The sequence below is a fragment of the Cylas formicarius genome, unplaced genomic scaffold (assembly GCF_029955315.1).
Source record: "Cylas formicarius isolate icCylForm1 unplaced genomic scaffold, icCylForm1.1 PGA_scaffold_1__22_contigs__length_36826433, whole genome shotgun sequence".
Classification (NCBI taxonomy): domain Eukaryota; kingdom Metazoa; phylum Arthropoda; class Insecta; order Coleoptera; family Brentidae; genus Cylas; species Cylas formicarius.
The window spans coordinates 2,559,112-2,572,383 of NW_026844264.1; the positions used below are offsets into that span (position 1 = coordinate 2,559,112).

Genomic DNA, 13,272 nt, shown 5'->3' on the forward strand with positions numbered 1-13,272 from the left:
CCACCTTTTTTCTTAAGAAATGGTATTTCACATGTATATGTTTTATACACTTATGAAATATTTCATGTTGGGTTAATTTTATGACTCTTTGATTGTCATCACATACTCTACATGCCTGTGACACATTTAAAAATTGATACTCATGTGAAGAGCTCATAAATCAAAGATTTTAAATACATACATTATTATGTATCTGGCTGATTGCACTCAACCAGATATTTGTTTTTCTGTGTATCTTATCCGAGTCAATTTAATATAAATCACACTAAGGAACACTGGCTAGCAGCTAAAAGGGTACTCAAGTATTTGAAAGGCACAACAAATGCAGGTATTGCGTTTAGACAAAGCCACACAGGTTTGTTAGGATTTGTTGATTCTGATTGAGCAAACGATTTGAAAGTTTTAATGTAATTCCGATTTTGGCACTTTAATTCAATTCAAGGGTTCAATCTTTTGATTGCGCAAAGTTAAATTTTTGCAATACTCTACTGGCTCTTTCATACCACAAACGAGACGACAGCTTGGGTCCATAAATAGCTTTTTTTAACAAACAAACTTTATTTTCTAAGCCACCAAACGCGCTCTATATGTTGCAATTTGACCGCTTTGATCTGTTTTAGTTTTAAACACTCACTTATTTCTAACAATAGTGGTGTTGGAAGGCCTGTCAACTATTTCCCAAGCATCATTCTGTCCCAAAGCATTAAGCACCCTTTGGATAGCTAGGATCTATTGATCTTTATTTGGTGCAGGTAATGCTCCGGAAATAATATCCGGGTCTAACTAACCATTTAAAGATAACAGAGCAAAATTAATATCTGATTCAGATGAGTCACTCAAAACATATTCGTTAAAAAACGTTGGCTCGCGAGAAATTGTTTTTGAGTACCTTCAGTCCTCAGTAACATTCACATCACTATCTTGAACCTGTTGCACATCACTCTCTCGCCGTTCCATAGCTCTTGTTTGTCTCTTGCTTCATGCTCTAAACTCACAGTTTTCTTTTCCAAAAATATCACATCTCTTGATAATTCGAAGTTTGTGAGTAATAGAGTCAATAAAACAGTTACATCCTTTCCCTCATTTTTCATCAGGGACTCGAACAAAGGCTTTACAGCCAAACATTCTAAGGTGACCAAGATCAACTTTCTTGCCTGTCCATCTTTCCTCTGGAGTTTCTCCCTTCATCCTTTTAGTTGGTGATCTATTTATAAGATAGACAGTTGTGTTCGCCGCCTCCGCCCACATCTGGCTTGGACAATTTGTATCAAACATAATTGAGAGTACCTTATCCATTATTGTGTGGTAGTAGCGTTTCGGCTACACCATTTTGTTCCGGTGTATAAGAAACCGTCAGCTCATGTTTTATACCTCTTTGCTTTAAAAACTTGTCCAAATTCTGATTGCAGTATTCACCACCGTTATCACTTCGTAATATTTTTATTTTTCTTTCTGTTTCATTTTCAACTGGAATACAAAATCTTTCGCAACTTCATCGTAACTTTTGAGAGAATAACAGAAAAATGTTCTGATATTATCGCCAATTGGTGTATCCAGCACCCCTTCAAGATTTTAGTTTTATACGTTCCATTTCATCTGAACGGATTGTCTAGTTTATTCGCAGCCACCCCCTTATTTTTATTTTTGGGGAATGGTTTCTTCGAACGCTTACTTTTAATGCAACTTTTACACAAGGATAAAGGTTGAGAATCACACCAGCTAATTCCTGAGGCCAAACCTTCTTTTAACAGCTTCATGCTAAAATTAAGATGACCTAACCTTGTGCCACAGCATTTGCGAATCTATGACTTCTGCATTATTTGCACAGATGTCACTTTCTGGTATTGTATCAAGTCTGTACAAACCATCCACATTATTTGATATTGCTATCAACTCTTCCCTGTTGGTGAATTCTTTGCAATCAAATTTCTACAACCCTGCGAATCAAAAGATACTCTAAAACCCTTTGAAGTCAGTGAATAAATTCAGAGCCAAGTTAGGAACATATTTTATATCTGAAGTGCATCTTTCGTTGTCATTTTGATGCAATTTGACAACCACATCTCCTGTTCCGCCAACAGACAACCTAGCACTGTCAGCAACAATAATTTCCAGTCATTTATTTTTGTCAGAGAGCGCAGGTAACAATGCACTATTGCCAGTCATATATCAATCTAACATACATTTGTAAAAAAAAATGTTTTCCAATTATGTTATGAGAAAAGTAATTTTGATGGTTATATTGTGTCTGGGTACACTGATTTTTATAAGGCCCCTTAGAGCGACATCTCCAGCACCAAGGAGTCCTTTTACCTGTTTTTTGGTATAAGCTCTGTGTTCCCATTTGAGCATTTACCATTCTGAGATTTTTTATGTTGCAGTAGCTTGGTTTTTACAAAATCTGAAGCTATGTCGGTTCCAGAACCAGTGCCATTGGGTCATAATAAGAGAGACATAAGTTCATTGACCAAATTATCCATTGTATCATTATTACTCAGCTTAATGGAACATAGGCGCAGACATCGATGAAGTCCCTTGTCTTCAAAGGCTGCATCACTTGTGGGTGCGTTGACTTGTCCAAGGAAAGAATTATTTTAGATAATACTTTTTCTTCCTTTACGTGCTGCCTCCCGGCTTGTTGCAATTGCTGTTGGAGTTTCGTCAGTTGTCGCGAAAGAAGCCGTCTGCCCCATCACATAATCCTCAAGAACATCATGTTCCAACAGAGCAGTGATTTGAAATCGCCAGTCACTAAAATTCTCACGACCCTTTAATTTTTCAATCGCAGAAAACGCGGAACCTACATCGGCAGCCACTTTGAATCTTCCAAACAAAGAACGACAAAAAACTGGGCGACGCAATAGTTGAAAGCCCTTGCAGGGTAATAAGCACAGTCGGAAGGCACTACTTGTATCAACGCCATCCAATAAAATAAATACGTACAAAATAACCGGCCGTATATTATATAGAACTTGCAACACACACTTTAACAGAACCCGATATCTACAGTGCAGAGAGACAAAGATAAACAAATGTAAACGCAATATGTATTGCATATTAATCATACAAATAAATGTACCTACTAACACGCAAAAGAATGTATTCCAACAAGAAATTGACTGAGTTTTTAAATATAAAAATTTCTTGGAGGTCGCTCAGTTAACATTTATACTAGTTACATTATAAGTAAGTATATAGAACATACATAAATATAGAAAATAGCACTTTGCCCTTTTAATGTACATACAAAATATACAGCGGTAAAACTAAGAAAATCTCAGAGGAACCGTAGATGAAATATGTCGAGGACGAAAAAAATTAAAGGCTTCCTTCCGTAAATATATTCATGACGACTGGTGATTATGGAGAACATGATGTGCGAGTCATAACGGGTGGCAAAAAAAAAATGACGTAAGATCTTTTTTAAGTTGACGATTCATCTGAAAGAATTTCTTGAATTTTTTCTTGATAGTTAGTTGTGTTCATGACCAGCGTATCTGCTTTTAGACTTATGATGCTGAGGTTATATTTTAAATATTTTAGCGAAATACAAACAGCAAAGTCATTCACCAGAACCTAAGTGCCTTTATCCCATATGTTTAACTTAAAGCCTGCTTTAAACAAAATTTGCAGGTGTCTGTATTCGTTAGAGCCAACATTATTTTACTGTCTTTTATTGTGATTATGTGAGTCAAAGCCTACTTTGAACCATTTTGCCTGTTTACATGAAACTATTCAATTATGTACAACAAAAGTTTCAAATGCGAATTTTTGGGTGAACAGGTGTAACAAGTGATATCTTTATTAAAAATCTGCATAGACTAAGTATCAAATGTACGGACAAGTACTCTAGGTAGAACCCTCTCCAATTTGTCCCAAAATTATTCATGAAAATGGATTTCTCATGTCAAAAAAGCGCGATTTTCCAAATTTTTTATCTGTATCTCGGTTAATATCAATCTTTAGACTAAGGTAAGTTTCATTAAATCGTAATATTTTTACAAGAATCTCGTTTGTCTTGTACCATACTTATAGGACACCTTGTATATATTATAGGCGGTACGACTTGAGATGGCATAGTAGGTCATAAAATCAAGAAAGAAGTGCACGAGTATTTTACCTGCTTTCAGTCATATACTAAGAATGGCCGATTTTTTAAATTTTGTTTTAATTAACAGAATTTTCTGACAAAATTTTTTTTACACATTATTATAATTTTTTCATGTAAACATCTACTTGAATATTCGCATGTCATTAAGGCACACCCTGATCCATGATTACATTACAGTATGGGCGTACTAGATAAATTAATAAATGCCAAGTACAACTGATTCTTACTCCCAAGTAATATAACGTGATCGTCAGTGATGTTTGCCTTGCATTGATCAGATAAACATTTAGGGCGGAACAGCATTTGGTGAAGTATAAGTAGAAGCAAGATGAACAATTTATTTTATTCTGTCTGGCATTTTATTACTATACATTGTTTATCTGCTAATCCCTAACAATTTAAAAATTGAACTACTCTTAAAACCAAAAATAAAATGATCATAAAAACTTGGGGACATCGAAAATGCAAACGGCGGTTACTAGCTAATAACACAACAAATACACTACCGAGTTGTCGGTATGTCCATCAGTGCGATTTTTTCATTACTGCTTCTCAGCTGCTGAAACGCGTTCCCCGTAGTGGTTTTTTGACTCGATTGAACAGAAAGAAATCACAGGGAGGCAAATCAGGTGAATCCGGTGGCTAGTGCATTTTTTTTTTAATTATGCCATGGGGCGTTATCATGGTGTAAATTCCACAAGTTTTCTGCAAACAATTTTGGTCTCTTTTGGAGAACTGTTTTACTCAAAACGTCTCACAACGCCTAAATTATACTCTTTATTTACTCAAAATTGCCTTCTGACAAAACTTTCTGATGCATTATCTTGTTGTAATACATGATAACCATTAGCATTGCCTTCGTTTTTGATTGAAAAGGACGTGTTTTGTTTTGGTCTCGTCTCAGTTGGTGAACTCTGTTCACTAGCCTCATATCTGGAATGCGTGTCGTACTCATAAACTCACGTCTCGTCTCCAGTAACGATCCTTTTGATGAATGTGGGATCGGATTTCTTCTCGCAAATCATTTCTTTTGCGACGTCAACACGGTCTCTTTTTTGCATGAAATGGAGGCATTTTGGAACCAACTTTGCTGCTACATGACGAAAACCCAAATAATTAACCAAAATGTCTTGTACGGATCCATAAGCAATGTTTAGGTCCTCCGCCATCTCTTTGATGGTTAATTTGACCAACATTTCTGTTACTTTATCAATATTTTCGTCGGCTTTCGATGTCGATGGTCTTCTATTGTGTTTATCATCTTCGATTGACTCAGGGTCATTTTTCAACCACTTGTACCAGTGGTAAACGACCACATTCTTTAAATTTCTTTAAATCCGTTTTTAATGCAAAATAATAATTTCATTATTGCAAATCTAAATCTATTTTTAAAATTGTAAAAAATCGCAACACACACAAATTACGCATCGCAAAGTTGGGAAACAGTAGCAAGTTTTTTATTTTGAAATTGAACACCAATATATTTTCCGTTATAAAGATAGATCTTTTTCTCCTGATTTCAAAAATATATGGGTTATTTTTTAAATGGATAAGCCGTTCTTGATTTATTTAAGTGACCCAAATAAACTCCCATGGATCTGCCGAGAAGTTAAGGAAAAATGCAAATAAAAGAAATTAGCGTACTTAAAATACAGGACACTAAGGACAGCAGAATCATCGCAACTGGTTAGACAAATAAAGGAAAAGTACTGGGAAGAGTTTTCGAAAATGATGGAAAGTGTGCAACAAACAAATGTGCAGACCAATCAGTAACCAACGAAGAAAAAAAGTGAATAAACTTATTGAAAAAAATCAAATTACTAAAGAAACCTTAGAGATCTATATGTAGCAGATAATGATTTCATTGAAGCGAACACATCAGAAATAACATGAATGGCGAGTAAGTACTATGACTTATGTTTATAAAAATGGGTTTTATAGACTTCGAAAAAGCATTTGATTGAGTCCAGATATTAATATTGGACTTAATACCGGTGGAATGAGGTATTTCTCTGAGCACGCTTCTCTTTAATATTTTTATGGAGTACTTAAAGGCGAGCATACAGACGACACTGTACTAGTAACAGAAAACAAAGACGATCTACCAAGATTATTACAATCATTTAACCGAAAGGCTAATTCACTTAAAATTGCTGATCAGGTGTAAGATTGTAGTCGACGGAAAAATTATTACGCAGGAGACGAAATTTGAATAATGGGGAATAGAAATCTCCCGTTATGGTGATGTGGGAGCAGAAGTACGTGAACAGACTAACAAAGCAACTAGGATAGCAGCATGCTTAAATAACAATAGTTGGAAAAGCAAATATATCAGATTGGAAACGAATGCTAAATATACAAAATAACGATTAGACCAATCATAACCATACACAGCAGAAACATGACCAAAAACTAAGCAGATGATGGAGGCGGAGGAAATGAAAGTATTAAGGAAAATTGTTGGAAAAACGTTAGGGAACAGAGAGCGAAGCGGGAATATCAGAGACATGTTTGAAGCGGATAACATAAAGGACTGGACGAAAAGTGGAATGAAATGACCACATTAATCGCATAGAATAGTTAAAATAGTCCGTCATAAATCACTCTTAGACCGTAGAAACAGAGCGCACCCTCGAAAAAAATAGAGCGACAATTGGAGGACCGAAGGGGAATAGGGGGCAAACAAAAAACAGGCAATTGCCTTGCACTTTACAACGGATTATTTTTGTCAATGAAGGTGCCGGCTTTAAGTTGTCCGCCCTACTTAATGATCATGATTGTAAATTTACCTTTCTACAACTTACCTTTATTATTTCTTGTGCTTCTCCTCAGCACAACTCCGCTTCGCGTCAACCGCGGAGGGTCTGAGTGTTCCTCCGCGTTAATCGCCTGATGCTGCTGCTGCTGCGGCGGCGCCGTCGGCCGACTGCTGCCCGCTGCCCCCAGCGCTACAGGTTCCTTTTTGCCCGACCGCGATCTGCAAAAAACCCAAACAATGGTCGCACAGCGTTTCGAATCAGCATGGTTCACTTTCCAAGTAGGAACAATATACTAGTTAGTTTTATGCATTTAAACATTCGTGGCATCAAATGAAACTTTGACAAATTGTTAGTATTTTTGGAAGTGTACCACTTGTCTTTTGACCCAATAGTTTTCAGCGAATGCCATTTTTTGGAAGGCGTAACTTATTTTAACACACCTTATTATGATGTTTATTACAAACTTAATTCGAATGCCAATGATACCGTCATAGTTTTCTTTGCAGAAACATGGTCAGAAGTCAGAGAAAAGGTAATCACGGGTTTTATGAGCAGTAAAAGATTGTTAATTACTGTTGTAGGAATATAAATTTAAATTTAACAACGGAGACAGACGCATTTAAATCCAATTGGTCATTAAGTAGTAGATTCGAATATCTCATTTTGTTAATTTCCATAACTTCCAACAAATTTATTTTTTTTTTACTTCTTGATTCATCACGTAAAATATCAAAATTATCGTCAAAGTTGTGCATTCCTGAATTTAAATGGTTATCATAGTTACAACTGAACTTTTATTTTTATGTTCGTTAATGTGTTTCTCAAATGTCCTACCTGTTTATCAAATATAAATTTTGGGACATGATCCGTATTTCAACTTGTAGATTCTGAAGTTTTTGAGTTTTTCGTGATTCAGTTGAATTGTTTTTTAAAAATTTTCCTATGGTGTTATGTTTTATAAATCTGAGTTCTATGTTTAATATGCAATATAGTTCAGAGTTATTTGAATTTGCTTTTTAGTTATAATATTATCTATCAAAGAGGGATCGTAACCATTGTTAAAAACTATTTGTTTTATAATATTTAATTCTTTTTCAACTTTTTTTGTGGAAATTGACATATTAAGTAGTCTGTGGATACAAGCATAAAAGGCACCCATTTCATGTGTGACAGCTATTATCTATTACTGTGTCCGTGTGTGTTGATAAATGGAAAAATCTAACTTGTTTTGTAATTTAGTTATAATTAGTCCAGAAAGTTTGAAGAGTTATCTAGTTCTCTATGGTAAATTTTATATAGTTATGTATTTAGTTAATATATTCAAAAAGGACAATAGTTGTCTCTCCATTCCAGTGAAACAAGTATTAACATCTACATATCTATGCCACAAAAGAAATGTTTTACTCAGAGGATATTTATGTAAATTTTCTACATTACCCATGAAAATTTCTGCAGATAGTGTCCTAAGTGGGTTTCCCATAAGTAATCCTTCTGCAGCAATATAAAATTGACTATTAAATTGAAAATAATTTCAAATGTAAAAATATATAATTTCGTGAAAATCTCAAATTATTTTTAAGAATCTATTGCTACCTGTTTATGTCAGAATATTGTCATATTTTATATTCCATAACTATAAGTAACTGAAAATCTGAACTTTTTTGTTCTATTTTAATGTTAAATGGATTTTCATTAAGTAAAACAAATCTCAGTTCAATAATGTATGTGTCTAATATTTAATTACTTTCTTTAATTAGAGACATGTTTTTTATCGGCCAATAAGAGAAATGTCAATAACAAATATAACCCGGTATCTATATAACCTATAAAATACAAATTTATATCTTAAATGACTACCCTCCAGTGCTAATTTTTAACACGAAAACGAGCGTACCCTTTCCGTTGCTGCTCTGGAAAAGAATTGTGATGTTCCGTAGACGAGCCGCTTGTTTGTCGATTTTGTCCAATTAAAGACGGGATCTTGGAATAACTTCGCAGAGGATACTTGTGTGGCTAAAAAAGAAAAACGGCAAATCAAATTATTGGCAAAAAATACAAACAGGATAATCCTGCACTCAGTCAGAACAAAATACAGAATAAATTTGAAATTTATGATGTTATACAGGGTATCCAAATACTGTGTCAAAGTAATACATTTCGTTTATTATTAATTATAGAAAAAAATGTTAAATACAAAGTTATAGATAAAACTAAAAGAAACAATTTAAAATCATTTCCAAATATATAGAGTCATTCATAAATATGTGAGAAACCAAAGTTATATGTCTTAGTGGAACACCTTATATATTCGTGCATTAGTAGATACTCCTTTTTATACTGAATCACCCTATACCGAGTGTTTTCGGATTAATGGCCATTTTTCGTCAAAAATGACCCGTGCTTAACATTCCACATTTTTGAAAGCTATTGTCCACAGCTGTAATAATTTTATTATATCAACAATTTTATAAAGTGGTATCATCATTCATCCTAGACTTGTCTTGAAGTTAGTTCAAATCGTTTATACAGGGTCAAAATTAAAAATATTAATTTTCGTGAAACAATCAAATGGGAGACTCTGTATATTAATAACTACCTAAACTTACGTATTTTTTGAGGTGTGCACATTTTTATGAACAAAACTCGGATAATTTGTCAAATTGTAATATAATCCAAGAGGATAACTTTTTAATTTTGTGAAAAAAATGTTTCCTTTTTTTTTATTAATTTAGAAATTCTGAATTTCTTAAAGTCCAAAATATTAATGACCTATAAATAACGTTTTACGATCGCGTCTTTCAGTGCAAATATTAGTTGGCCATGTAAATCTAAGTTTGCCATGCAAATGTAGGTTGGCCATACAAATATAAGTTGACCATGCAAATATTAGTTGGCCATGTAAATCTAAGTTTGCCATGCAAATGTAGGTTGGCCATACAAATGTAAGTTGACCATGCAAATAAATAATTATTTGAAATCTTTTGAGAATTTGATGAATCGTTTTACTCGAACTGGAAGTGTTGCTTATAAAAAGAACGACAAATGTCTCAAGATTTAATAATTTCTAAGAGTTCTGCGAATAATATTTTGCGAAAAAATAAGATGCATCCTTATCATGTAAGACTTCATCAAGAACTCAATGAATATGATTTTCAAATTAGATTTACATTTTGTGAATAGGCATAAGAACCGTTGTATATTTGAAAACAATTTAAAATTATTTCTTTTAGTCTCATCTACAAGTTTTGAATTTAACATTTTTCTCTAAAACTGTATAATAAAGTATGGCTACATTTTGACATATTATTTATTTTATTATAACTTTCTTATTTTAAATTGAAACATCCTGTATATTTTTATAATTTTTCCATTCTACAAGTAAATCCAAGTAGTAAATGTTTTCCGATAGCTTTAATAGTTTTTGATATGACATAATTCAAAAATGTCACTAACCGACCAAAAAATTGACAGATAGAGAGTATTTTTTGTAGAAAACAATTTGATAAAGGCGAAAACAAAACATACATTCACTTTTACTGGAAGTACACTGAAAATTGAGCTTCGTTTTGGTTCTTTCAAAAAGATACAAAATATTTCCGAGGTGTTTCGTTTAAAATAAAGTTAATCTCACTTCCGCCAAAAACGAAAGTGCTACTCAATTGTTTTTAAGGTCAAAAGGTGGCCATACCTTATTTATAAAACACCTCTAAATTTCAAGTTTAGTTAATTTTTTTGACAGAGTTATCGTTTGACTAGCAATAACATTGACACCATAAATAACACAATTTTTAGTTAGTGTCACAAATCGTATTTTACAGTAATTTGAAAGGCCCTAAGAACTGCAACATACGGAGAGAAAGGAGCTTCGTTTGACATCGGATATAATCCTGTTTTTCCCAAACTTTTTGCGCGAGTATCGACATCGTTGGATTTATAGGCGGGCCATGCCGAGTTTTGAACTTTTCGTTTTTTTTTAATTATTATTATTATTTCAAGTCTGTATCATTAAAATGGAAAAGGTTTGTTCTTTTTATTTGATGATAAATTTTCAACTACCTCAATTAATACAATTACATACAAGAGTATGCACAAACAAGACTTATTTTCCATTATACAGACACTTAATTAAACATTTAAATACTTATCGTGACTTAGCATGAAGGAATCACTTTGCATTTTATCAATTTTGAAGAGTTGTCAGCTTGGAAGGCCTAGAACACTAGAGAAGTAAACTACAGTTGGTTTACATACGGTAAAAAAAGTATACGGATGTAACAGAAGTGATTGCATATGCAGAAATAATTTTTTTAGGATTTGTCACTCAAATGCAGTGTGAAAAAGGATGTAGTATTCATATTCCTTCGAGAAGTGTAATAAACAATCCATCGGAGGGTACGTATTTTTATCTTGTTATTTTTTAATATAAAGTGTGAAAATCGTTTAGGGCACACCAAACCAAGGACCAAGACATTATAAAAAACCCAAGAAGAGATAATTATTCCAATATTAACTGCAGGATTTTCGAATCCAAGGATGATCTAAGGTGGTAACGAAAGGAGATTTAACAAATCCAATCAGGAAATTTAAAATTGATACCAGAGATGTAATCATTGATGAGTGACACCGGAGAATTTTGCGCAACAAATGAATGTTTTGTGATGATTATTTCACGGTATTTGGAAAATTTTAGGGGCAACATTTTATGAAGAAAATTTGACAGCAATGAAATTTTTAGATTTATTAAGAAATAATATTGAGCCCCTTACTTCCTATACAAGAATACTATTCCTGAAATAGAACAATCCATCATTTATTATCATGTATATCATTTTTTATATATCAGTGAATTTTTAAATGGAAATTTTAGACAATGGATTGAGCAAAACGACACCATCTGGCCAACAAGGGGCCCTTTAAAAGAAATAGCATACAACAATATGCCCATAGAAGTTTTTGCATTACAACAACAAATTCGGGATGCAATGAATTAAATGCGGTCAGATATTAAATGCCATAAATCATTTGGGTGTAATATATACAAATTGTATTATTCAAAATGATGCACATGTGGAAAAGTATATAACAAATTATTAATTATATTTTAAAAAGGTTTGTCAAATGTTATTGTTTTACAAATAAAATCATGCATAATTTTTAAAATTATTTTTAATTAAAAAAAAATACCGCGTATTTGATAAAATATTTCAATTTTGAATATTGTCTGAAAAACAGTATTATTTTCTAAAATATGTTACGCAGAGAAACGTTTTAAAGGTTAATATGCGACGTAACAAAAACCTCTTTAACATAACCTGAATAACGAAGATATTCGCTAATAATGGTGCGTTAGAGCTCGACATATAATATATATAATTTAAAAATATGTATAACTTTTTGGCTACCCTGAACAAATTTTGAATTCAAACTTTTTTTAAAACACTCATAATAGATTTAGAGATAAGAGAGAGGCCCCTCGTAAACTAGCCACCCTGTACATTATAGCGCAGGATACGGTCTTAAATTATATCTTATGTTAAGGAGCGGTTTACCAGGAATTACGACTATAAAGTAAAGTGTTGATTACATATGATTTTGTTTCTAATTTGTGGGACTGTCATTTCTACATGCATCTTTTATGCGTAATATTCGTGGTCTGTAATGAATGCACCAAAAAGGAAGCCCAGATTCAACTTGTGAAAATAGTAATATTGTTGGAGAGAAACAGCGCGTTAAAGTTCAGGTTTTGAAATTGTAGAAGGCGCTAGTTACACTCTAGAATCTCGCTATTTTATGCCATAACTTTGTTGTTAGTTCTGCGATATGAAAGATGTTTATTAAACCAAACAAGAGTGTTTACAACAATTCTTATACTAGACCTATCATCTAAATATTTAATTACCAATGTGTTTCAAAAACAAATTTGAAAACTTAAGGGGGTTGCGAAGCTTGCTCAACGGCGGAGCGACGCGATAAGACAAAAGAGAGCCTTCAGAGACGTTGACAGAGACAGTCGGCAAGAAAGAAGCGAGACGGAGCAAGGGCGAGAAAGTCAGTAAGAACAAAGCGAGCCGTCACATAATTTTAATATTAAGTTTACATTTCTAAATGTTTCAAAAAAATAATTACAATCCATTCAAATTGTCGTCAATCTCGTCCTGGTCCTTCGCCAGCTACCACAAGGGGGGTGAGTCTTTGATTAAAATAAAGTGTGGTTTGTTATATAATCGTTGGGTCAAGAGCTCAGTTAGTTTGAATTCAAAATACGCCTAATTTATTCAAAAATTGATTAACTAATTATTTAATTGTTCAATAATTAAAGTTTTAATTCACTAATGGTACTAATGCACACACACTAATGCAGGAATGACAGATATGCATTATGAAGAGTTGTACAATCGGAAA

The 13,272-nt window shown here is 33.2% G+C and overlaps 1 protein-coding gene and 1 long non-coding RNA gene across 3 annotated transcripts in view; one reads left to right on the forward strand and one right to left on the reverse strand.

Annotated features, from left to right (window-relative positions):
• LOC132696105 (E3 ubiquitin-protein ligase TRIP12) overlaps positions 1-13,272 on the reverse strand; it is a 100,212-nt gene that overhangs the window by 80,032 nt on the left and 6,908 nt on the right. For both annotated transcript variants that reach the window (XM_060660726.1, XM_060660724.1), the window contains exons 4-5: positions 8,765-8,883; positions 6,916-7,088 (exon numbers count right to left, since the gene is read on the reverse strand). In XM_060660726.1, the coding sequence (XP_060516709.1) occupies positions 6,916-7,088; positions 8,765-8,883 (292 nt within the window). The remainder of the gene's footprint in view (positions 1-6,915; positions 7,089-8,764; positions 8,884-13,272) is intronic.
• LOC132696106 (uncharacterized) lies at positions 11,071-11,861 on the forward strand. Its single transcript, XR_009617994.1, has 3 exons — positions 11,071-11,122; positions 11,182-11,262; positions 11,315-11,861. It is a non-coding gene; the product is annotated as an uncharacterized LOC132696106 (long non-coding RNA).